At 38.5% G+C, this 27,408-nt stretch overlaps 1 protein-coding gene across 1 annotated transcript in view; it reads right to left on the bottom strand.

The window, feature by feature from the left end:
- The window catches only part of rmdn3 (regulator of microtubule dynamics 3), a 126,875-nt gene that overhangs the window by 68,619 nt on the left and 30,848 nt on the right, over nt 1-27,408 (bottom strand). The window contains exon 6 of the mRNA XM_028821642.2: nt 26,840-26,900. Coding sequence (XP_028677475.1) covers nt 26,840-26,900 — 61 coding nt within the window. The remainder of the gene's footprint in view (nt 1-26,839; nt 26,901-27,408) is intronic.

Genomic DNA, 27,408 nt, shown 5'->3' with positions numbered 1-27,408 from the left:
ATGAACTGATGTGAGAAAGTTAAAACACTAACATGCCATTAAGTTAAATAAGATCTGTTATTGGTAAGGATCAGCTTCTAATAATTCATTACATTTATATAGCGCTTTTCTCAGTACTCAAAGCGCTATCCACACAGGGAGGAACCGGGAAGCGAACCCACAATCTTCCACAGTCTCCTTACTGCAAAACAGCAGCACTACCACTGCGCCACCTGTGAGGACAACTGGGTTGGAATAAAAACCTTAAGTCGCTGTAGCTCTCCAGGATTGGAGTTGGCCACCACCGCTATAGATGTAAATCAGAATAAACTAATGATTTGTGAAACCAGGAGATGGTCCTAAGAACAGACGAACAGGAGATTTTGAGATTTTTACTGGCAGACATGAAACTTGGCTGTTACAAGGTACAAAACAAAACAATTTTTGTAGAGCCCAAAATCACACAAGAAGTGCCACAATGGGCTTTAACAGGCCCTGCCTTTTGACAGCCCCTCAGTCTTGACTCTCTAAGAAGACAAAGAAAAACTCCCAAAAAAAACCCTAGTGGGGAAAAAAATGGAAGATACCTCAGGAAAGGCAGTTCAAAGAGAGAACTCTTTCAAGGTAGGTTGGGCATGCTGTGAGTGTCAAAAAGAAGGTGGTGTAATAAGTTTATACGTTTATTAATATGTCACTGTGCTCTGTACAAAAAATATTTTATAAATCTGCTTCTTCTCACATGTACAGCTAGCACAAGACCAGATTTAGCACACAGGGGCTCATCATTTAGAACTGCTAGGCAAGCATTTAGAAGACAAGAAAGGGACAACTACGAAAATGGGCATTGTACTATTTCTGTGTGATAGAGTCAGCATGACATTGGATCTTCTTTTCCTTGTTTGGAATGGCATGATTTACCTAAGTGGGCGCCTACACATGAAGAAAGAGTATAAAGCCTTGGAACATTGCCCGGAACACCTTTGAAGCCGACAGACAGATGGGAGATAACGTCATTCGAACCTGAAAATCCTTCCAACGCAGTGACGAAAATGATAGACTCTACACATGGGCTTGTCATGGTTTTCTCCTTTGTTATGCTGTGTAAACCGTCAAAGAAAGCAAAGTTATTTCTCACAGCCGTATCACTAAGGGAGGGGTCTCGCCTTTTTATATTATATCGATATAGGTTCAGGTTATTTAGGCGCCGCAATTACAAAAGAGCTTATTCCAACCAAGGAGCTAGCGTCCCCTGCTGGAAAACAGGGGGTCAACACAATACACAGAACAAAACACAAGTAATCCTCAATACAATATAATAGTGCAGTACAAATATTACAAGTACAGAGCAGAATTCAACAGTAGATGATATCACATAATATGATTTGGATGACTTGTGCATCCTGAGGAACATCTTTGGATGATTATTACAGTTTCCAAAATACTCCCTCTGGCCCCTGTGGAACCCACTACTATAGTAGGTTCAAACGTATTTAGGTTTTGACTCTTGTCCATTTTCCCACTCAGCTGCACACAAATCCTACCCGCTAGCATGAAACAGAATTGTACAAGTTTATGCACTTTAACTCTATTAAGAATTTCAAAAACAAATTACATCACTTTTCTACATTTGCAATGTAATTTCCCCCATCGTCATACCAACTTTTTAATGCCCAATTACTACTCCTCCCACCTTTCTGAATGTCCCTCCTACATACTATACATATAACATAATACTGTCACACAGGAAATGGTAGGTTGATTATGTTACACTGTTAGACCTTTTTGTCTTAGTGCCTTTTTATCTTATTCAGTAGATAAAAAACTGAATGCTGATAGAGAAGTTTGAAAATAGCTATTGCAATAATATAATACAAATAAATATATTTTGAAATTTGACTGAGAGTCTACAAAAATACCATTCAGTGCTAACACTTGTGCTAATGCCATAGTTGTGCTAACTATGGTAGCCAACACTTTAATGAAATCTTTAATAAAATTTAAAAGTTCAGATATCTACCATTCATCACATTACTTTGACATGATCCATTTAATTCAAGCCTTTGCACCCAGTTTTGCAAGGCACATTCTCACACCACTGTGAAGATATGCACAGCCAGACCACAGGCATCTAAATGGCACAAAATGGTAACAATAACTCTTCATACAGTTGTGAGGTAATTATAAATGAGTCCAACAGAAGCAGACTGAAGACAGGAGTCAGTGAGTCTACCCCTATTCTCTGTGCAGGGATCATATAGCAGCTCAGAACAATTATTCTGAGGCCTGTACTTTGGCTGACTCTTTATCAGAGTTGGACCTTTAGCCCTTTTTCAATTACCCCTCCCACCTACTACTGAACCCTGCCAAGAGGTATGTAATATACTTCCCAACGTCCTACCACCTATAAGGTAGCTGTTGTTGAGTCTGCCAAGAAAAACAATCATTGCCCCCACTTTCCAAATTCTATTTCCCTATGAAATGTCTTTTTGAATTACTAAAGTCGTAGTCCTGCCAAATTTTAACTGCCAACAATTACTGTCTGAGGACAAGAGGACCTCAAGTAAAATTCAATCTCAGAAACTGCCTGGAGGCCTCTATTAATAAGAAAACATTTAAGGAGATTGGTCGGTTTCAGTTACAACTGTAAATGCCACCTTCTTCTATTCACTCACTCTGTGTGTCATCTCCCTTAGTCTCATCCACCTCATTCAGTCAGCTCTGTGCACATTAGAGTCTAAGCCAAACACACCATAAACCTGTGTTTTGGCCATCTTCCCAGTACATGTGCACAGTGCCATGGAATTACAGGGATGAACAAGGTGGATGTTCAGCCACAAAAGCTTGGATATGTTTGGGACTTTCTTCTTCCATCTATATTGTATTTGCAATCTGAATTAGGCTGCTAGTATTAAAAGGTTTCAATTTAATGTTGAAAGTTTCAATTTAAAAACTTTCTGAAAATTACAGAATATACTGTAGATTGGAGGCTCTTCTTTCATGTTCCTTTAACGTGATAAGTGACATCCTTGTTCTACAACTCTGTAATGGCCAGTGCAATATTCTGCACTGTGCCAATTAAAAGGGCAGGCTCAGTTATACGACATAGTCTGGACCCCTTGGAGGTCGTAGTGAAGGAGAGAATTATAACAAAACTGAGGCATTATGAACAATGCTGCACATCGTCCCTGTCACACACGAACACTGAGGACTTTCAGCCAAAGAGTAATTCAGCAGAAGGTGTGTCAGACTCCTTTATACCAACAGCAATATGCCTGTATAGCACCTTACTGGAATTGGGACTGCCAAGTCAGAGGTTTCTTATTCTTTCTTTATAAACTTTTCTTCCCTTTTAGTCATTCTGTTGTGTGATCAAAAAAAATTGTTCATAAGTATATAATATATAACTGAGTCCACATCCAACAGTAGTGTGTGCATGTCTCCATATGTAAAAATGTGTATACCATATATATTCGCATATAAGTCGGGTCCTGAAACCAGAAAAATCAATCATAAAATCAGACCCTGACTTATACGCCCATTCAAAAATACAACACTTAATTTGTTTTTCTTTTACATTTTCTTGCCTCCTCCAATCTCGTATCAGTTTCACAGATGCATCAAATTTTGTTAGTGCATCTAAGTTACCAATTTCTTTCGCTACTTCAACTGCTTTTCATTTAAAACCAGCTTCATATTTTCTTCTGATCGAATGGTCCACCATAGATAAGGGATGCTCTTACGATAAAAGTGTATGAGGGTGTGAGATTTAAAAAAAAAAAAAAAAAAAAAAAAAAAAAAAAAAAAAACACAAAACCATGCAAACGTCGCTTCAGAATATTTTGGGTATTACCGTGTGGTCACATAGGCACAATTCATAGAAAAAAAGGCAGTGTGCTCCGTGGTTACTCTCTCAGGTGGGTGTTAGCATATCATAATCTCTTGGATCAATTGCGCGAGTTCTCCTCATTCGACTTATATGGCCGACATTATAAAATACTGGAAATTATATGGTGTTGTGATGTGAAATTTTGCATACAAGTTGATAAATATTTTGTATGTCTTTATTTGTAATTTAGGCAAAGCAATGTAATATTAGTGTTACATTAGCGAGAAGCAATCGTGTTCACCCCCCCGCCCCCTTTTTTTAGGAATGTCTTTGAATTTTATGACACGGTTGGGAGGGGGGGGGGGGGGATGTGCCTCATTCAAGTTTGGCTAATGTTTCTCCGAAGTCTCTTAACTCCCACACAAAGCAAGGCTGCCTAACTGCCAAGCTTTACCTTAACATATGATTTTGGGGGATGGCAGGTGTTGAGATGTTGCCCCATTGGTCTGAAGCATGGTTGTTTGGAATTGGCTTGTATCAAAAGCCTTTAAGTACCATGACGCCCTATTGGCTGTAGGGGTTGGACAGAAAACCCATAAATTTGCTTGCTTTATCTCACCCTCTCTCTCTCTTAACAACTGATGAAGGAGCAGCTCACACACACCATGAACTGAAAAAGACAACACAATGAAGAGCACAGCTCAGCAGCCATATTGAGACAGGCATGCGCTTGTTCTGAAGAAAGCAGACCACAAAATGATGCCTTAGAGACATTTTAAATAACTAACAAGTGTTTACTGCCTAAAACTACACATCACCATTTATCAGGTTGTATGGTTGCCAATATTCAAATGTACTTTGCATATTATTATTTATGAATATTATCAATAATACATTATTTAAAGTGTAACTTAACTCCTGCTTGTCTTTTACTATACCTAATTGCCTGAGGTTATAGATGTAGAAGGGAAGGTGGGGAGTTATATGGTACAATACCTTATAAACAGTGTTAAGTCTATGAGAGGCATTCTGACAAAGGCTACATATCAATAATACAAAAGGGGAAAGTAGAGTAACATATTACTCTACCAAGGCAACACATACGGTAAAATCATGCCGTGACTTATCCGCAAGTATATATGGTATTTACATAAGTTGTATATCTCAAATTACTTCTGCAAAAATTTTTCAAATCAATAGGCCTGGTCCTAAAACTAAGTGGAGCAGACTTCAAAAATTCTAGATAATTAAATAATTTCTATGTTAGGTTAAACTGTTTATGAAGAATATGGAGAAAAGTAGTGGACCAAACTGGACTAAACACAAGTGAAGACACAATGAAACTTGTTTGAAGAAGTTAAGTCATCTATTTTTGGAAGTTACCATGGTAAGTTGGTTTCAGCCTTTAGGACATATGTCTTGGAAATTGCTCATTCTAAAATAGTCTGTCTTTACTGGGGATAGCATGTAAAAAAAAAAAAAAAAATCACTTTTGATTTTCCACTGACGCATATACAAAATGCCACGCTAAAATCAACTTTTTTCGATGTTTTCAACATTGTACAATCAGAACGTTTGCTGAATTTCATAGAGAATTTTTGACACCACTACCAAACTTCCATTTACATGAAAGTAAAAAAATCACAATTCTAACCTATGCAGAGCCAGCAGTCTATTCATTTTACAAAATAAATTTACCCTTGTCAGGAATGAGTTTGTTTTAATTAAACAAGTTGATCATTCTGCAGAAGGGGATGTCAAATTCAAGGACGGGACCACATATAATTTTGAATAAAACTTACTTCATCTTCCACACATCCCCTTTTGGAACACTTTACACCATCATGGTAATCTTCTAGTTACAGTTCTGTACACAGAAAGTGGTTACAATGTCTATAACTTAAAAATGATCACCAACAATGCTTGAGCAGTGTACTCTTAAATAAAAAAGTTTAAGTAAAGCAGTTTTATTACCTGTTAATATATGGCATGCGACTTAGAGAGTCGCCACGGACAATCAATGGAGCCATACTGAAGGTGTCCCTTTCTGTAACATGCACATCCTCACACAACATTTTATATAAACTATGAACAATTACAAAATAAACAGCAGTTTCCCTGAACACTTAATATAATAAAAAAATAATATTTATTGCACTACAAAAGGCAAAGCAAAGCTCTTTGAATCCGAGCTCACTACATGACAAAAGATCTGGCTTCATGGTTAGGTCTGCTGCACTTTTTAATGATCATTGACTATTTATAGCCAAAACAATCAAAAACTGCAAATGAACATAAAATTAGAAGTATTAAACTTAATCACCTATCACAGATGTTCAAATTTTAAACAAGACCGGCCACAATCCAGCACGCAAAGGCAAATCTCAAACGGCAATTTCACAATAGCGAGCAACTCATAAGTCAGTGATTTTCAACTCTGCTCCTGAAGGACTGCGGAGTCTAAATGTTTTCCTTCATACTTTTTTTTTTTTTTATTTTGATTACACTCTTTGGTTAATCACATTTGTGTTGACCTGTTGCTGAACTCCAGTAAATGTAAAATGACCCTGGAGTGTGTACATTGCTTTTCTAACAAAGTCTCATAAACATGTGTTGTGTTTAAAAATCTGAAAGTACGTCCTTGCTAATCACACTCTGTCTGAATATTTTTGAAGAGAACTCTGTCGATACTAAGAAACAGACAGCTGCAAACAACGACATGTCACGCAAGGCAGTCACTAATAGCCTGTTCATCGTAAATCAAGTGCATTAGTCACTTGGAAGCAAACTGCTAACAAACAAGCCTACTTCACTTCAGGGTCACATAACTGGAGCCTCGAGTGCAATGCTGGAATGGACTGAAGATGTGATACTAATATGCTCCAGGGCACGCTCACTCCTACAGCTTTAAACTGGCCGGCACATCTAATTCTAATATTGCATCCTGTGCTGAAAGGAGAAGCACTGGCTCCCTGTGACAAACAGAACAAGCAGGTGAGTAAATGGATGGACACTGGGCAGTATGATAACCCAGTGGTTACTGCCTCTGCCTTATCGCTTAGAATATGTGGGTTCACATCCAGGTCTTGCTCCCTTTTATAAGAACTATCTTATGCAAAACATATGCATAACAAGTGTGGGTGTGTGTGGGAATGTGTCCTGCAACAAATCTAAGCCCTGTCCAGAGCTGACACAGCTGGGATAAGATCCTCCTGACTCCACAATGGAATAAGACAAGGAGAAACGAGCTATTATGAAAAAGGCCATGTGCTCAGCACATGAAATTCACTAGTTAAACTTGTAATTTCACTAGTAAATATTGAAGGCACAAAGCATGTACAATTATCCAATATGCAAATGATTGCAATGCTAATAATTAACCCAAGTTTCACTCAGACTCAGATTTATTTTCGAGTTATTACATTCGCAGACTCTCAATCAGACACACCCTGACAGACGATTTGTTAACTTTTGGAGTCCCATGTTCAGGAACACCTAAAAATATATAAATCTACTGAAATTGTCATTATACATAATTGAGCATATGCATGAAACAGAGGACGAATAAAACTTTTCAGGGAGTTGTCATTAGCATAAACCACTTTATTTTAAATTTTGTGCAGTTGATCCTTGGCCTTTCAAAATAACCAAGGCATTGTTTTGTGGGTTTGGGAAGTTAATGAACACAAAAGATTCCTTTCTTTTTTGTTTAGTCACATTCTTACTAACATTTAGCAGTAAAAACGCTTAAAAGCAGACGCCATTTTCTTTGTGATATGGACACTGGCACTTTGGGCATTCTGGCTGGTCTGGTTGCAAGGCTCAGGACATCACCAGGTCAGGGCTATAAAAGACAGTGTCAAGCACTTCATGGTTTGTCCAAGTCTGGATACAACAAAGCGAAGTCTAACATTCTCGTCACTGCTTCAATCCGATTGTCGGCAGTAGGATCTTTTGTTAATGGATTACAACTTCTGACTTTTGTTTTTGGCCCTGGTTACATAATATATTAATTTTCGTTTTCGACTCCTCCATGATGTTGTTTGAATTTTGATTTTCATGTCCTTGGCTTGCTTAATAGATTAATGCCTTCCTGGTTTCGATTTAATTATCTCCACCCACACAAAGACAACTAAAGAAACATGATGCAGTCGTTTGCCTATACTGAGCATGCAAGCATCATGAAAACAAAGTAAAAATGTCCTTGAATATTTATGCTACCGGCCACGGGATTTACCACAGAACTGTAAGAACTGTTAGTTATGGTAATTATACTCCTATGGTACATGATATTCTATATGGTTTTCCACAAGGCTCTATCCTGGGTCCGCTGCTCTTTCCGATTTACATGCTTCCGTTAGGTCAGATTATCTCGGGGCATAACGTGAGCTACCACAGCTATGCTGATGACACACAATTGTATTTATCAATAGCACCTGATGATCCCGACTCTGTTGATTCATTGACACAATGTCTTACTTGTGTTTCTGAATGGATGAGTAGTAATTTTCTCAAGCTAAATAAAGAGAAAACAGAAATTTTAGTGATTGGCAATAATGGATATAATGAGGTTATTAGAAATAAACTTGATGCATTAGGATTAAAAGTCAAGAAGGAGGTAAAGAATTTAGGGGTAACTTAATTGTGACCTGAATTTTAAATCACATATTAATCAGATCACTAGGACAGCATTTTTTCACTTAATATAGCAAAAGTTAGACCTCTTATATCATTGAAAGGTGCTGAGAAATTAGTTCACGCTTTTGTTTTCAGTTGACTAGATTACTGTAACGCTCTCCCTCTCAGGACTACCCAAAAAAGACATCAATCAATTGCAACTAGTGCAGAATGCAACTGCTAGAATCTTAACTAGGACAAGAAAATCTGAGCACATTTCTCCACTTTTGATGTCACTACATTGGTTACCCGTGTCATTCAGAATTGACTTTAAAATACTGCTTATGGTTTTAAAAGCCTTAAATAAATCGGACACCTTACACTCCAAATCGTAACCTTAGATCTTCAATTGAGTGTCTGCTTCGAATTCCAAGAGCTAAACTTAAAAGAAGTGGTGAGGCGGCCTTCTGCTGTTATGCACCTAAAATCTGGAATAGCCTGCCAGTAGGAATTCGTCAGGCTAATACAGTGGAGCACTTTAAAAAACTGCTGAAAACACATTACTTTAACATGGCTTTCTCATAACTTCATTTTAGTTTAATCCTGACGCTCTGTATATTCAATTAAATTTTTATTATTCATGGTGGGTCCAAAATCTGTACTAACCCCTACTCTCTCTGCTGTTTTTTCCAGTTTTCTGTGGTGGCGATCTGCGCCACTACCACCTGATCAAAGCACCGTGATGTCCCTCCATTGATGGATTAAAGACCAGAAGTCCACATGACCATCGTCATCAAGTCCTTCCATGAGAACCCTGAATGCAATGAGGACTGATTGAGGTCATTTATGTTAGATAGAATGCCTAGAGGGGGCTGAGCGGTCTCATGGCCTGGAACCCCGGCAGATTTTGTTTTTTCTCCAGCCGTCTGGAGTTTTTTTTTGTTTTTTCTGTTCTCCCTGGCCATCGCACCTTACTTTTATTCTATGTTAATTAGTGTTCTCTTATTTTAATTCTTATTATTGTGAATTTCCCCTTGGGATTAATAAAGTATCTGCGGTGGGTTGGCACCCTGCCCGGGATTGGTCCCTGCCTTGTGCCCTGTGTTGGCTGGGATTGGCTCCAGCAGACGCCCGTGACCCTGTGTTCGGATTCAGCAGGTTGGAAAATGGATGGATTAATAAAGTATCTATCTATTTGGTCTTTTTTCCCCTCTTTCTTCATCATGTATTTGAGCTGCATTATTTGTATGAAAATGTGCTATATAAATAAATATTGTTGTAAATTATTCTCATTTTTCACATGTATGCAGCATTCACAACGAACAAAATTCAAACAGATGCATGCAGGTAAGCAACACAACAAAAGCGCCATGAAAACTAACTCCTATACCAGGGATCTCAAACTCCAGGCCTGATGGGCCGCAGTGGCTGCAGGTTTTAATCCTAACCCTTTTCTTAATGAGTGACCAGTTTTTGCTGCTGATTAACTTCTTTTGAATTGGATCCTATACGGTGTTGGAGATGGTATAAGGTTTTCTTCTGTGAAGAATGATCAAGCATGAAATGAGACATTACAATGAGAAGAATTCAATGGGGAAAAGTTCACAGTTACATACAGTAGTAAGCACAAACCAATCAGAGAGCAATTAAAGTTTACGTTTTAAAAGCTCTACATTATTACCCATCCACACTGAAATGCTGAGGCGATGTTTTCCAAAAAATGCGTCTAACACACCAGTGTAGTATGGATGAAAGATGAAAGCAGAGACTAAGGTTTGCCTTTATTTTTTTGCAATTTTTCTTCAAATTATCTCAGTATATCATCTGTGATGTATAATTCAACAACAACTTGAACTGAACAGTACAATATGAATGTATGAAACATTACATTGTTTAAAAAAAATATATTTTTTAATGTCCATAAGGAATTTTTTTCTTGAATCTGTTATTAATATTAAAGTATGTTATGTAAACAAAAAGGATTATAGTCTTTCAAATGCAGTTAATAAGGTGGAGCTGAAATTAATCAGACGCCGTATTACATTCACTTACGTCTTTTCTGTTTTGTGAGATACTTCCATTCAAAAAGAGCAATGCACAAATATAATTTATTATTTGATTATTTTCAAACAAAAAACATTTATGCCAGAGATGCTGTGCCTTCCACTCACCTTTAGGACAAAGACATTTTTTTTCTTTGATTTCTCCCTCGGCTCCACAGTTTTAAAAATTACAAATCACACAATTCAGACATTGTGATTAAAGTTCACATTGCAGACTTTCATTGAAGGGGATTTGCACACATTTCGGTCACACCATGTAAAAGTGACAACACTTTATCTACATGATCACCCCATTTCAGGGCACCATAATGTTTGGACACAGCAATGGCAGGTCAATTAAAGCCACTGTCATATTTAGGACTTTGTCACATATCCCTTGCATGTATTGACTGCAGACTTACCAGGTGCTGAGGATATTCTCTGGTGATGCTCTGCCAAGTCCCTAATACAGCCATCTTCAGCTCCTGCTTGTTTTTTTGGGGGGGCTTGTCCCCTTAAGTTTTCTCTTCAGTTTATGGAAGGCCTGCTCAGTCAGATTTAAATTGGGCGACTGGTTTGGCCATTCAAAAATGTTCCATTTTTTAGCTTTGATAAACTCCTGTGTTTCCTCAGCAGTATGTTTGGCTCATTAACTTGTTGTAGGATGAAGTGCCGTCCAGTGCATTCAGAGGCCTTTACTGGACCTTGGGCAGATCAGAGGTTTGTCTACACCTCAGAATTCCTTGTACCACTGCCATCAGCAGTCACGTCATTAATGAAGAGAAGTGTGCCAGGACCTGTGGCAGCCACACATGTCTAAGCCACAACACCCCCACCACCATGTTTTACAGAGGAGGTGGTCTGTTTTGGATCTCAGGCAGTTCCTTCTGGTCTCCACACTTTGTTCTCGCCATCACTCTGATGCAGGTTCATCTTTGTCTCGTCTGTCCACAAGACCTCTTCCCACAATTCTGCAGGTTCTTTGGCCATCCTGTTATGGCTAACTAGTGGTTTGTATCTTGCAGTGTGGCCTCTGTATTTCTCTTCATGAAGTGTTCTGCTGATAGTCGTCTCTGACACATCCACATCGGCCCCCTGAAAACGGTTTCTGATCTGATGCACCGATGTCTGGGGCTGTTTCTTTACCATAGTGAGGATTCTTTTGTCATCAGCAGTGGAGATCTTCCTTGGCCTACTAGTTCCTTTGTGATTTGCTGCTTTTTCTTCTTTCATTTGCTCCTGTTAGGGGTTGCCACAGCAGATCATCTTCTTCCATATCTTCCTGTCTTCTGCATCTTGCTCTGTCACACCCACCACCTTCTTCTCTTCTCTCTCTCTCACCACATCCATAAACCTTCACTTAGGTCTTACTCTTTTCCTTTTCCCTGGCAGCTCTATCCTAATCATCCTTTTCCCCAATATACCCAAAATCTCTCCTCTGCACATGTCCAAACCAACGCAATCTCGCCTCTCTGACGTTGTCTCCCAAATGTCCAACTTAAGCTGACCCTCTAATGTCCTCATTTCTAATCCTATCCATCCTCGTCTAACCCAATGCAAATATTAGCATCTTTGACTCTGCCACCTCTAGCTCTGTCTCCTGCTTTCTGGTCAGTGCCACCGTCTCCAACCCATATAACAGCTGCTCTCACTACCGTCCTGTAGATCTTCCCTTTCAATCTTGCTGATACCGGTCTGTCGTAAATTACTCCGGACACTCTTCTACAGATTGCAAACGGTAGAAACAAGCCAAGATATCGTATGAAGCCATGAAACCCACCTGAGAAATCACAAATACCTCTGATGCCAAACATTATGGTGCCCTGAAATTGGAGAACATGCAGAAGAAGTGTTGTTATGTCTACATGGTGATACCAAAATAGAAGCAAATCCTTTTAAATGAAAGGCGGCAATGTGCACTTTAAAATTACCAAATAATTCGGACATGGTGATTTAAACTGTGGAACAGAGGGATAAATGAAAGAAAAGTGTGTCTTTGTCCCATACATTACGGAAGGCACTACATGCATCCTTTGTTAATTCAGTACAGTAATCCCTCACTTATCGCGGGAGATAGGTTCCAAGGCCGACCGCGATAACTGAATTTCCGCGAAGTAGGGACACCATATTTATTTAATTATTTAACATGTATTTGGACGTTTTTAAACCCTCCCTGTATTGTTTACAACCCACCATTTACTCTATTAATAACAGGGACAACTGCTAAGCAATATGAAATCGGTAGATAAGTTTACACTTACTGTATAGCGAAGTACACGTAGCAGCTTGTAGGCGGTCATGATGTCGTCGACCTTGTTGCAAAGATTCCTAAAGCAGATTCCATCCAGACTACTGCCTTATCACGTCCACTTGCAACTCGTTTTGCGCCCTGGTTAAAGGACACTGCAGCCGTAGATCTTATATGCTTTTCCTCCTTTTCAAATAAAAATAATCGTGGACTCATTGATGCTGTAATGGTGTCCTGCAGATGTGTAGCTGTTCCCTTCCTTCAACATATCCAAAACTTTTACCTTTTCTGCAATCATCTGCATCTTCTGTTGGCGCTTGGACACGGCCCCTGAAGCAGGAGCACGTTAATGCTGAATGAGTGAGATGAGACTTCCTGGTTAATGCAGCACTCCGTCGCTGAGCCAATCAGCAGCACACAGGAACTTACCTGCGTGCTCCGATTGGGTAGCTTCTCCGCCATCCGCCAATAGCATCTCTTGTATGAAATCAACTGGGCAAACCAACTGAGGAAGCAAGTACCAGAAGTAAAAAGACCCATTGTCCGCAGAAACCCGCGAAGCAGCGAAAAATCCGCGTTATATATTTAGATATGCTTACATATAAAATCCGTGAAGTCGTGAATCGGCGAAAAGTGAACCGTGAAGTAGCGAGGGATTACTGTACTGTGAATGTACTAAATAGCTGCACAAGTTTGCTATATTTCAGCCAGGAAACGCAGTATCAAGTCAGAATGTTTTCAGGAGTTGTAAAATCTTCTCCCATGTATATGGAAAGCAATTCTGCAAAGTGGCAATGCTGCCAAAATGGAACTGGCTAAAAAGTAAAAGTCATCCAGGGGTTGTGGCAGATACATACTGCACCACAGTGATGTGTGCATAAACTGTACTCTTTTATAAGATTTCAACCATTTTTTGCTAAGGATGAGAAAATGAATCACATTTTCTACATGAAAGTGGCCAAATCCTTTCTCTACACACAGTGAACCTTAATTTCATACCATATGTTAAAGGAAATGATTCATTAGTTGCAGCCAAGCACAGGGATTTGGAAGCTTGCAATTGTGATCAGGTAGCCATTACCTAAAATTAAAGCCAGATTCTTACCTGAGGCCACAACTAGAAACACTTTGAAAACAGCAGTCTCAGTTGAGAGGGAGCAGGCCAGGCTCTGGGAGTCAAAGCCATGACAGGGCTCTTGAAACATGCATGAAACACCAGACTCTGGTAAGCCCTTCCTGTTTACTCTGGGCTTATGATGCCAGCCCCTGCTACTGTAACTAAAGCAAACCAACGGTATTTAAAGTAAGCTACCAAGTACAGTATGAAGTGCTCACACTGTGTACTACACCTTCTTTCATTATTCATTTTTTTAATAATTTATACAAATGAGTTCAAGCAAAGAGCAGTGGAATCCCAGCTAGGGCTGTTAATCGTTTCCCGATGTCAGAGCATGAACTGAAAACAGCATTAACCACATGTCATTCTGATATTTTTATTATTATTACTTAATAAGCGGATTGACTGCAACCACATGCGACTACAAGGCACGCGCGGATGATGTAAACACGCAAGTATGCTTTGGTGGTATTTTTTGTTGGTTGAATTTTAAGCAGTTATTTTATTTCCTGATTAATTCAAGAGTACTGATCACATCAGTGCTAAACACAATGATTTTAAGCATGCTTCTAAAGCAAAGTGTTGACAGGAGTCAAGATACCAGGCGAATGAACACACAGTATGTGTAAAAATCAAAACTTCAAGAAAAACGACTAGAAGTGATGACAAACACTTGTTATCAAGAGGGGGAAAACCAGCAGTGAGTAAATAAAGGATCAGAAGAAAAAACAGAGGCAAAAATCAGTACAAATAACAGCATCAGAACCAGAAGTCAAAGGCATGAGCAAAAATCTTAACCCCTTCGGCCCTGGATTTTCTGTTTTTATGGGAAAAATTATTTTGTGAGATATTCTACCTTTGGGGTGTCTAGGAAGCACAAACTTATTATGCAATAACTGTCAAATACTTTAGTCTTCTTGAGGAAATAAAATTGAAAGTGGAGCTACTTACTATGTGGTGCACACAGTCAAGAAGCGTCCATTTTCACTTCTGTGTTTTGCAGACTGTATGCCAGTCTCTCCAGTCTGTGCCAATAGTAGGATGCCCAGTTCCAACGGCTGCAAACATACCTGTGCTTTACAAAAACGGCTCCATATTTATATACTAGTAATAGGATGTCAGGGCCGAAAGGGTTAAACCAAGAAGTCAAAATGGTGCAAAGAGGTTTGGTATATCTGTAATCTCACATAATGAAAGGTCTCTGGGTGTGACCCTTTATCCCAATTCCTTGATGGTAGTACTGGGGAATTACTAAGACAATGAGTAAACAAGCGGGGGTGTATCAGAAAAATCAATGAAACAAGGCAATTCATTTTTAAAGAAGTCCCAAAATAAGAAGAAAAAAAAAAAAACAAACAACAAAGAAAATCTCCAGTATCAAAAACTCTAAAAGGGTACAAGAAATTCTTTAAAAAAAAAAAAAAAAAGATCCCTTTGCAAGACCAGGGAAAAATTAAATATAAAACGGCATTATAACATACTAAGGACACATGTGGACATAAAGGTCAAAAAATAAAAAGGAAATAAAAACCAAGCTAAAGACAAGGAGCTGTTGACACTTCGGTTTTCTAAATACTTATAGCTACTTTTAGTTCCCGAGAAGTTGTTCAGGACAACTTATTGCTTGTCTATGTGTAGCAAAGCCTTGTATGCGTATTTCTCATCACTTAACTGTCTTCCACAATATGCTTGAAGCTACTCTTTTTTCTTTCTGGTTATCACTTATTTTCTCAATTACCCATAAACGCAGGACCACAAGTCTTGGCCACCAGGTTGCTGCCATGTAAAATTTTGTACTTCTTTCAGTCATTCTTGCATTCTGCATCTTGCACTTGACATTCAACAGATGTCACTCTCTTTTTCTTCTTCCTGTTATGATGTCTTTTGTCACTTAAAAAGCTTCAGTGATTTGCTTGATGCTCAGCAGATGTCACGGTTTCTTTTTCTTTTTGCATTCTCAACCGGTTTTGCTATCACTTTGTCACAATAAACACATGACCACTGGTCACTTTACCAAGGTTGCCTCTAAATATACATATTTATTTCCAGAACATAGGTCATAAGCTTTCAACTGAAACCAAAATCAATATGTTGGCCCTGGTAATTCATGAGTAATCACATGACAGACTACCATTTATTAAGAGGACACTGGAAATTTACAAAACAAACACCAAACAACTCTGATCCATTAGTAGTTGCAGCAGTATTAGATGTAGTTCTCCACTGATGTTGTTCAGCTCTTTTCCAGATTTATTGTTTTGTAAGTGCTCTTCATTAAATGTTTTAGTTTTTAAAAATTCTGTTTTCTGTTATGGAGTGGTTTTGTGAACTTTCTGGGTTGCCACTTGCAGACAATTTTTTTTTTTTTTTTTTACTTCTTATACTTCTGTTTTGTACTCTGAACGTTTATAGAAAGCAAGGCCTTAATATAAATAAAATACTTTTTATGTATATGGGCTAGGGGTTAAATGGTTACCTTCTTCCTTTTTAAGGTTTACAAGCTAGCCCTGCTTTTTCAGGTGTAAGCTAGAAAGCCTGCTTATTGAGTTTTTGGGAGTCACGCCTCTCTGATATAAGGCCTGGTTTGAGTGCCTGACCTAACTCTGGAGTTTGTGGAATCCAAATCAGTTCACATCAAGAAGGAGATTCTAACTGTATATTAGGCTCTGGCTTAGATCATTCATAAAAACACTAATTAAAACTGCATCAGCCAAGTGTCAATATCATGTTAAACAGAATATTATTTTTTCTCATCAGTGCATCATATGTATTTAGAAGTTTGTTTTTTTTTTTGTTTTTTTTTTAAAAACAAAAATCTTTCTTACTTTTATTAAAACATTGCAGTTATGAAACTATTAGTTATTTCTAACCATGTTCCATTTATGCTAGAATTCAGAATGTCAAGCACCACAGGTTTAACTCATTACTGGTTACTTAACCCCTAATTGCTTCCAGATGAATACTTTAATAAGTTTATCTCAAAACAAATTGTGGTATCTAATGTATTTCTGGGGATATCTACAGTAATGTTCTGGAATATACTCAAAGCATATTTGAGAGGACAAATAATCCCTTACGTTGCACATACAACAAAATAAAATGCAAATAACAAAAGGCAATATGGATGAACTAAAAAACAAAATCACACACACACACACACACATTATATATTATATAAAAAAAATCCTGAGATGAGACAAGACTTTTTTGAAAGAGACTTTTCCCGTGAGATTAGACTTTTGCCATGAGATTTTTTCAAGTCAGGCCCTCCTCTCAACCATTTTCAATCAAGACCGCGGTACTCTCACCTCTCATTCGTGTGAATGCTTTTGTCAGACACACTTCCAGCGCTCTCAGCTCTTATAAATTTTCACATTTTCCTCACTTTAAGTTCCCAATTAAAGAAGATGTATTATGTCCAAATCTTAAAGAATTTCATCACGAAGGGTTATCAACAGAAAAAATGAGGACATGGGCAGTCCTAGCACCAAGAAACGAAGTCAAACGAGTTAACGCCAAAAATGTTAAATGCGTATCAATAGACTATGCTGAAACAGTTGGTGGTGATCTTGCGGATGTAAACGTCAACTTACAATATCACGTAAAATATCTACAACTGTTAACACCGTCTGCTCTTCCACCAATCAAGTTACTGTTGAAAAAAGGATGTATCCAAGAAAGGTAATGTAGTACATCTTCAGCGGATAACATTAGACAACAAAGGAGATCTTAATGTGCCATTCATATTAAAACGTTTACAGTTTCCCGTTAGAACAGCTTTTGCAAAGACAATTAACAAACCTCAGAGCCAAACATTCGAAAAAGTCGTTTTTATTTATTAGAAAGAAAGAAACGAAATTCAAATCACAGGCGTTGCGTTGTCACGATGAAAGTCCAAACACAGAATCAAAATTCAATGCAATATTGATGAAAATGTTATTTAAAAAAAATTGTTTTTACACTTTTACTGTAAAACTTAAGTTTAAAAACTATTAGCATGTTAATTTCAAAGCCAAAACACAACAAAATTGTATTACGCAACGAATAACTCACAAAACATGAAATTTTCTTTCGATTTATTACGTTTTACTATTATTTACTATGATTAATTACTCGCTGTAAATGTAAAATAGTTAGTTCTATTATGTATATGTAACAATTCCCATGAAAATAAAAATCTGTTTAAATTGTACATCCGCATCCCCATACGCAAGCGGCAGAGCCGCAAAGAGGCTAGCGTGTAGTGCCTGCCCGGGGTTTGAGCGAAGCGAGCAAGGTGGCAGAGCCCCCTAGTATTGTAATATAATCTAAACCGCTAATTAAAAAAATATTTCTAACAACAAATCAAAATTGAAATCCTTAAGAGTTAGGAGTTGATTAATGCAAACAAAGTGAAGTCCAGCAAGTTATATAGCTAGCTTGGCAGACAGCTAGAGAGGCAGTGCTGCATGTGATAACAACAACAACCACCATCCACTTAAAAAGCACAGATTAGAATTTAAAAAAAAAAAAAAAAAAATCATCATCATGAAGATCTTACAACGTCTGCTCTCTTATTGTTAGCCAAAACAGAACTTGTGTCACTGGCCTGTAGTTATTATCGGAAAAGATGTCTGCAGTCTTTGGAACTGGAAAAATGTAGTGGTACTGCTTAGTGGGAGATTGAACAGGTAGCAGTAAACATACCAAAGTTAGTCAGGATGGGCCTTAAGAACTTGAGGTCTGACTCCATCTGGTCCCGCAGCTTTTCCAGTGTGTTGTCACTTCAATAGACACCTCACTTGGTCAACAATTATGAACAGCCCATACTGGTGGATTCATCAATGGCAATTCCAGTTATAGTGATAGGAGTTATAGATGCAGTATAGATGTTATTGGGGTGTGTGTGTGGGGGGGGGGGGGGGGTATTGGAATAAAGTTGGAGGGAGGAAAATCTGTTTTAAAAATTTGTTCAGGGTGTTAGCTTTGTCCACATCCCCTTATAGCGCCTTAGCACTGGATTGCTTAAGTCCAGTAATGATGCTCAGTTCATTCCAGACATCTCCTGTTCTTCTGAGTGACTTTGGTTTCTATTTTGAATCTGTAAGCTTCCTTGCATTCACTTAGCTTCTTCACCACTCACTGTACCCCTGTAAGAGCCTATTTTTTGTCAGATTTTAAAGCTCTCTTCTTATAAAATTCAGGAGACCTTTTAGCTCCTCAGAAAACCAGTGCTTGTTGTTTGGGAAGCAACACACTGTCTTTGAGGGTTACCACTGTGTCAAAACAAAAGTTAATATAAAGTAGCCTGTAATGCAGTGAGCGAGTCCCACAGTATCACCCCCCATGTCACTCTGAAATAATAACCATTATGAGGTGCTTAGGCATCCAGTGTCCACTTCCTCACTATCCCGCTGGCAGCAGGTTGCCATCTAACAACAGGTTTGAGGGTGGGAGTCAGATGGATCCGACTCTGATCAGATCAGCCCGGTGGTGCCAAAGATTTACATCTATAGTAAAGGCATCTTTGACATGTTAAAAAAGCAGGTTCAGCTCGTTCTCTCCACAAGTGAAACATGACACTTACTGATGGAAATTTGTTATTGTCCCTTCAAACAGAGCATGGCTGGAGTCACCACATTAGTGCTGTTAAATTAGCTAAAAAAATAAGGCTTGAGTATTCAAATTACAAATTAAGCAAATGTTCGAATGTATTCAGACTTAGGCTAACAAATGGGGACATTACATGCACGTTTGTATATAGTGTGGGACATTACATGTACGTTTGCATATACGTTTTTGCACTTTATTATTATGGTAACGGCCACATTGGTGGCCAATGCAGGAATAAACACAAACAGAAAAAAAAAATACATAAGAAAAAAAGAATCCTAATGGCACACAGACAACTGTTATTTAAATAAGAGAGTCATCAAAATCCTAACCATCCGCACCATGACAGAAGGCAGCAGCCGAAATCCTTTTGCACCACACATGTGACCACCTTACTTCAATACATAAATAATAATTTTACTTTGTTATACTGTATGTCTGCAAATAATGATGTGCTCATGACACTTTTGTATGGCTGGCGTCCTATGGTGAAAACATATTGTGACGGGTCTTACTGCCAAACAGATACAGGCTGAGTGGTTTATGATCTAGAGAAATATGGGTTAGTTAGTACCACAGCGACAGGGTGAAGTAAAAGAGCAGGCAAGAGGCAGGCAGACTGGGAGGGTACAGTTAATATCACGACATTCAGATTAACATCCAGTTAGGAACCTGTGGGCTCACCTAGAAAAGCATGATTGTCACAGTATCAAGTCAGAGTCTACTTTTTTTTCCCTATTAGAGATGCAGCAATATCTTAATAAAGGGGTCCTGGATATTTTTAATTACATCTTATTGTTTTAGGCATTGTATTTTAAACCAGCAGTCACGTATGACAGAGACTAATTGTGGGACATGGCGTGTTTGCTGATGAAGCTCGTGGAAACTGGTGGTTTAAAGCAGTGTAAGAAAAGAAAAATCAAAATTAGGAGTTATTTTTGATTTGATTTAATTAGAGGGTGTTATCATTAACTCTTTTGGGGCAGATCTCGAATTTTGTCCCGCATAGGTCCAAGTAGCATAGAGTAAACAACGTCTAGAATGGCTTAGACATCAGGCGAGAGAGCAAAGCGAATGTGCAAGGCAAAATTCTCTGTATGCATTTATTTATTTGTTTGTTTTTTTTATGTATTATTGCTGAACTGGGCTCTAACTTATCAAACTCAGATTTTGATGCAAGCGATCTGGAAATCGAAAATGAAAGACAGGCAGCCGTTTTTTTTTTCTTTCTTTCTTTTTCAGAAAGTGCCTTTCAAGCTTATGAGTGATGAGACAAACAGGAATGTAATAATTACGTAATATGAATGTTAGTTTATATACTTTATAGCAGAGGTCTCCAACTCCACTCCTGGGGTCTCATGTATAAATGGTGCGTATGCACAAAATGTTGTGTATGAACGTTTCCACACTCAAATTGCGATGAATAAAACCTAAACTTGGCGTAAAGCCATGCACATTTTCACGGTAGCTCCAACCCTGGCGTACGCAAGTTCTCCACTCAGTTTTGCAAACTGGCTGCACCCAGCGTCAAAGCTGTGCTACTGTTCCAGTGTGGTTTCCCTTTCTTTTTTAGATCGACATCCCTGACGCGGCTTTATCATATACACTGAAACTAACTGCATATTTTTATTAGTTTAAGGCATCTGATTGTAATTAACCTGTAACAATATAATGGTCCACAGAATGGCCAAACTATTCCAAATACCATAGCTGCTTTAGCGTTGTTACTCTCACTGCCCCTTCTTTTTCTTCTTTCAGCTGCTCCCGTTACGGGTTGCCGCAGTGGATCATCTTTTTCCATATTACTCTCACTGCACCACTCGGAGTATTTAAATCACTGTATTGGAGTGTGGAATCATAGCTCTACAGCAGCTGATTGGAAAGAGAATTATCGGTATACAGCATCAAGCACACGCTGCCTCGGCCATGCGGTCTATTGAACTGCTCTCACACGACAAACGCTTCAAAGCCTTTCCTGTACGGACCTCGCGGTTCAGAATCAGTTTCATCCCAAGAACTATAAACGCACTCAATCAGTCCATCAAGTGCTTCTTGTAGAACGGTTTTGTACTTAAGTACAATTACCTCACTGTAAACTTGCGGTACAGTTATAATATTGCACAACCTGAGCCACTTTATAAAGCGCGTATTTACATATGATGACAATATCATTTTTAAATTGAAATGCAGCAGAATGTGTTTATTATATTATACAAATAAAACTAACTTCATTTAAATAATCTATATTGTTAATAATTAAACATGTTAGGTGCCGCAACGCTAGCGAGGAGTTGGTGCTCCGTTCACGGATTGTTCCTACCTCGCGCTGTATCTTGTTGGAAGGACAGATAGATTAGTATAATTAAACACGTACTACGAAGATATTTCAATGTCCCTTAAAAGTTTTGAAGAATCGGTGTTCTAAGCTTACAGATGGCTTAACGTCTATTACAGAGCTGATTGTGTGGCGATTGGGTATTTGGAGAAAGAAAAGTAAAGACGGGAATTGGAGGTTAGTACGTATGAAATAGACAGTACTGCTACAATAAATTATTTAATCGAAGGTCGCACATGGCGCAGCAAGCATCTTGCATGAGACAAACAATCACTGCGCCACCGTGTTCCCATGTTTAATTACATTCTTTAACTCCCATCATCATGAAAATGATATCACGTATACTGTACATCTCAGTATTTTAATTATTCAGAGAGCTGTAATAACACGAATGTAATGGATTCTGTGTCCTGTCGGAGGAAGAGAAAGCCCGGAAGCACGTAGTGATTCACACACATAGAGGATCAAATACAAAACAAAGCATTTAACGTGCTACTTTAGTTACGATGGGATTTGAGAAACTAGTAAATTAAACGATATTAAGATGAAGTTTATGATGTTCTACTTTAATGACAAAATAAACTACGTGATTAAAGTGGAAATTTCAAGATTAAAGTTGACATTTCGTGCTTTTTTCCCCCCACTGTGTGCCTTTTTTTTTTTCCCTCTGTACCCTAATAATCTTTCATATGACACTCATATGGTGGGCTACGGCTCGCCTTTTTACGGCGACTTTGATATGTGACAACTTTTTTATTTCGGGCACTGTACGTGAGCTTGAGTTTCTCCGACATGCTATGTCACTCGATCAACTTCCTTTTGTTGTTTATACCACTGTTTAAACCAACATATAGTACGTTTTTTCTTTGCCTCCACTTGGTATTTGCTGAAATTCTTCTATTTTCCCTCGTGCTTTTGCCATTGTCTTTTCACAGAAGGTTGAGCTTAGGGGCTATTTATATTGATTTGCATATTCAAAGAGGCTTAATTCTGGGAGGAGTTGGGGCAGGACAGCAGGCGTGCGCACGTGCGTTACTTTTCACGCTGACCGGGATTTATGTGGCGGAAGAACGTGGAAGTTGGCGTTCGCACAGATTTATGCATCTGGATTTTTTTTGTGCGTAGGAACATTTCCGCTTTTGTGCTTACGCCATGTTATAGTGTGAGCTCTATGCACAGCATTATACATGTGGCCCCTGGAGAGCTACTGAGGCTGCAGTTTTTCATTCTAACCCATTTCTTAGTTAGTGACCAGTTTTTGCTGCTAATTAATTCTTTGCCTTAATTTTAATTAATGCAAAACTTAAGACTCAGGCCCCTTAATTATGTTTTTCCTTAATTAGCAACCAAACAATATTAAGACACAAAATGAACCAACACAACAACAACCTGCATCCATCACACAACAACTGAAAATAAAGAAAGGTGAAGAACTCAGTAATGTTGATCTGCTCTGGTCCACAAAACATTTTGACAGCGCTCTTCAAAAAGAAAAAACAGTTTTGGAAACGTCTGCCATGGCAGAATGAGTGCCATGGAATTAAATAACGGGTTTAATTAGCAATGAGAACTGGCTTCAAATTAAGAAACTGAATGAAGTGAAGTTAGTTGGAGTTTGAAGCCCCAAATCAGTTGGTCATCTGTTGGCTCACTTCACATCAAATTTATGTTTAGGTGCTTTTAAAGGAAAAAAAAAAACAATTCAGCGGTCACAGTCTCAAGAAAAGTCAATTAAAATAAAGGGAAATAGTTAATTAGCAGCAAAAACTGGTCACTAATTAAGAAAACAGAGTGAAAACTTGCAGCCACAGTAGCTCTCCAGGACTCGAGTTGGAACATAAAATAAAGTGACATTTGTCATAAATATATTACGCTGATTTATGTGTGAAATCATTGCTTTTTAGAAGTTTTTTGGAAAAATTTATATTCCCTGGGAGAAAAGGAAAAAAAATAGCCCTAAAAAAGTTAAACAATAGAGATGTCAGGTTTAAGAGTGAATAGGACAGAATAAAAGTGTCATCTTGCATCTGCGAGTACAGAGACGCATTTAGAAAAACTGCCGAGTACAATTGTGAGATCAAACTGCAGAGCAATGGGACAGGAAAAGAGAAAATAGCAGCACATTGTGAAGGGATCTAGCTGTAAGTTTTACTTTAATTAATGAAGATAAGCTAACCATTCAAAATTACAAAACAGCTGAATGTGAAGTGAAGCGCAAAAACATCAGTAAACACAAGTCCAGTAACACAAGGAGTAACATAATGTCACACCTATTGCAGGTAAAACAACTGCTTTTGACAACTAAATGTCAGTTTGAGCCTTCGAAGAAAACCTCCTCTGAATATATTTGAACAACAACATCCGATCTGTCTGCCCTACACGACATATTATTACAGTAGAGTTAGAAACATTTGTCATTGTAGTGTTAGTAATAGAGTGAATCGTTTTGGTTGCCGAGTCCAGATTTGCAGAGGCAGGAATATAAAGGTGAATAAGGGTGATGGTACATACCTCACTAAGCAGACAACATGGATAAATTCCTACAAGCTACTAGTACACTAAATGCACATAAGTATTGGCACACACCTCTTAATTACTGAATTCAGGTGTTTCAATCAGAAACATTGCTACAGGTGTATAAAATCAAATCACCTCATTATGGAGTCTCCATTTGTAAACATTTGTGAAACAAAATGGGAAACGTTTAGGAACAGCAGCAACTTGGCCACAAAGCGAAAGACCACGAAAAGTCACAAAGCGGGGTCAACGACTGCTAAGATGCATGATGCGTAAAAGTCACTAACGCTTTGCCAATTCCATAGCTGAAGAGTTCCAGACTCCCACTGGCATTAATGTAAGCACAAAAATTGTGTAGTGGGAGCTTCATGGAATGGGTTTCCATGGCTGAGCGACTACATGCAAGCCTCACATCACCAAGTGCAATGCCAAGCGTCAGAAGGAGTGGTGCAAAGCACACCGCCACTCAACTGTGGAGAAGTGGAAACGTGTTCTATGGAGTAATGATTCACGTTTGTGTTTGGCAGTCAAATGGGCAAGTCTGGGTTTAGCGGATGCTGGGAGAAGCAGCTGTGAAGTTTGGTTGAGAAGGGATAAATGGTGTGGGGTTTGTTTTTCTGGGTTTGAGCTGGGACTCTTACTTCCAATGAAGGGCTTCAGCATTCCAAGACATTTTTGACAATGTTATGCTTCCAACTTTGTGAAAACAGTTTGGGGAAGGCCCTTTTCTATTCCAACACGATCATGCCCCAGTGCACAAAGAACATAAAAACTAAAAACATGGTGGGATGAGTTCGGTGTGGAAGAACTTGACTGGCCCACACAGAGTCCTGACCTCAACCCTATCGAACACCTTTGGGATGAATTGGAATGAAGATTACGAGCCAGGTCCAACATCAGTACCTGACCTCATAAATACTCTACAGAAGGAATGGACACAAATTCCCAAAGAAACACTCCAACCTCTTGTGGATAGCCTTACAACAGGAGTGGGAGCTGTTATAGCTACAAAGGAGAGACCAACTCCATTTTAAAGTCTACGTATTTGAATGCAATGTCATTAAAGTCCCTGTTGATGTAATGGTCAGGCATCCTAATAGTTTCATCCATATAGGGTTCTCAAGGTCGGTCCTGGGGGCCCACTGTGGCTTCAGGTTTTTGCTTCAACCAGATTCATAATTAGAGACAACTAATAACACTGATCTCAATTAATTAGCTGGTATTTTTTCTCTCATCTTATTCTACATTAAGAAAGCACAGCAGCATGACTTTTATATTTATAAGACATTTAGAAATACTTCTGCTTTTGCTATAGATTTAAATGCTCAATTCCCTTTTGTTGTTTTCATTATAGTTTGCCCTTTCTCTGTGCAGTTTGCTCCCTTCATTGTATCTCGATAACAGTGTTGGCAAACAACAATGAATCGTGAAAGGCTGCAACTACTTTAGCGTTAGACCCACTAATTAGAAAACAATGGATTAATTAAACAATTAGAACACCCGGAAAAAAACAATGAACATCAAGATGAAAACATTGTTAAAAAGAAAAAAAAATACATCATTCCCATAATAACTGCTTAGTACATTTAAATTTTTTTTTTTCATTTTAGCAAACTTAGTTTTCTAATTTCTATATTGTTCCCAAAACGCAGAATCTGGGAAATTACCATTCACTTAATTAGCCCAGGATTCCAATTAAAAACAGAAGCTGGTTGGAACAAAAACCTGCAGCCACAGTGGGCCCCCAGGACCAACCTTGAGAACCCCTGATAGTGTATTTCCATATCTGGATTACAAATTTTACTTTTAATTATAATATGCTACCTTTAATAAAATTCCTCATTCTCAAAGTTGACCAGACCCCCTCTTGCGTTTACTCTACTCCATTTCAGGTCTCTCTGCTCATATCAGTAGAAATCGGTCCAGGATTAAAATAATTGTCAGTGACATGAAGTTCAACCATGCACTCCATAATGCACAACATACCACAGTACCTGAATGCACTGTGACCGCTTATGAGAGCTGAAAGTTCATCTTCTTCGAAAGCAGTCAAATATTTCCCATTATAGTGAAGGGCAGACCAGTTCTTAATCTTTCTCCCTCACTTTTCTCTCTTTGTATTTAAATGAACAACTTCTCTGATACAACAGAACTGTTAAGCGCTTCCTTTCACAGTGCTGGCAGCTGATTACAGGAATAGTTAATACAACTCACTTTTAGTTTCTCAGCATTTCTTGTGGTTTATAAGGGGGTTCTGACATAAGGTAGCCTTCAGATCTTCTTTACTTTGAGCAAGTTTCCAAATAATAGTTGATTTTTAGAATGTTACAAAAACCCACAACGTATTTAATTCAGGTATCCTTAAAGACCCGTCGTAGAGCCCAGTAAGGCAGCAGCTCTTCTTTTTTTCTGCTCTTATTTTGACATTATTTTAGTTAAACTGATAGGTTGGCTGGAGATGCCTGGCATTATTGGCCCACTTTAACCACTGGTTAATGCCAGAACAGACAGGGATTACCAGTAACCACACAAGAAAAGTTACACTAAATGGTGTATTCCAACTTACCACTTGTGACACTCTGCATTCTGGACGTTTTTCTTAACAGCCATCTCTGCAACTTCTCTGCCTATGTAAAATAAATAAATAAAACTGGAAGTTGTTGTGGTGTGAAATTTTGCATACAAGTTGATAAATATTTTGAATGTCTTTATTTGTAACTTGGGCAAAGCAATGTAATATTAGTGTTTCATTAGTGAGAAGCATTCATGTTTACCCCCTAGGACTAAGTCAGGATAGTGAACTTTACAACAGGGTTGGGAGAAGTGCCTCAAACCAGTATGGCCAGGGATTCTTTGCAGGACTCTCTCAGTCAACCCCCACAGGAAAGCCAGACTGCCTAGCTGGCAAATATCAGCTCAACAAATGGTTTTGGGAGCAGGTGTGAAGGTATTCTATGCCCCATTGGTCTGAAGTATGGCTGTTTTTATCAGAAGCCTTTAAATACCATGACGCCCTATTGGCTGTAGGATTTGGACAGAGAATCTATAAATTTGCTGGCTTTACCCAGCTCGCTCTCTCTCTCTTACCAACTGATGAAGAAGCATCTCACACACCATGAACTGAAAAAGCCAACA

This window comes from Erpetoichthys calabaricus, chromosome 16 (assembly GCF_900747795.2).
Source record: "Erpetoichthys calabaricus chromosome 16, fErpCal1.3, whole genome shotgun sequence".
NCBI lineage: Eukaryota > Metazoa > Chordata > Cladistia > Polypteriformes > Polypteridae > Erpetoichthys > Erpetoichthys calabaricus.
This window is presented reverse-complemented; position numbering and strand designations above follow the sequence as displayed.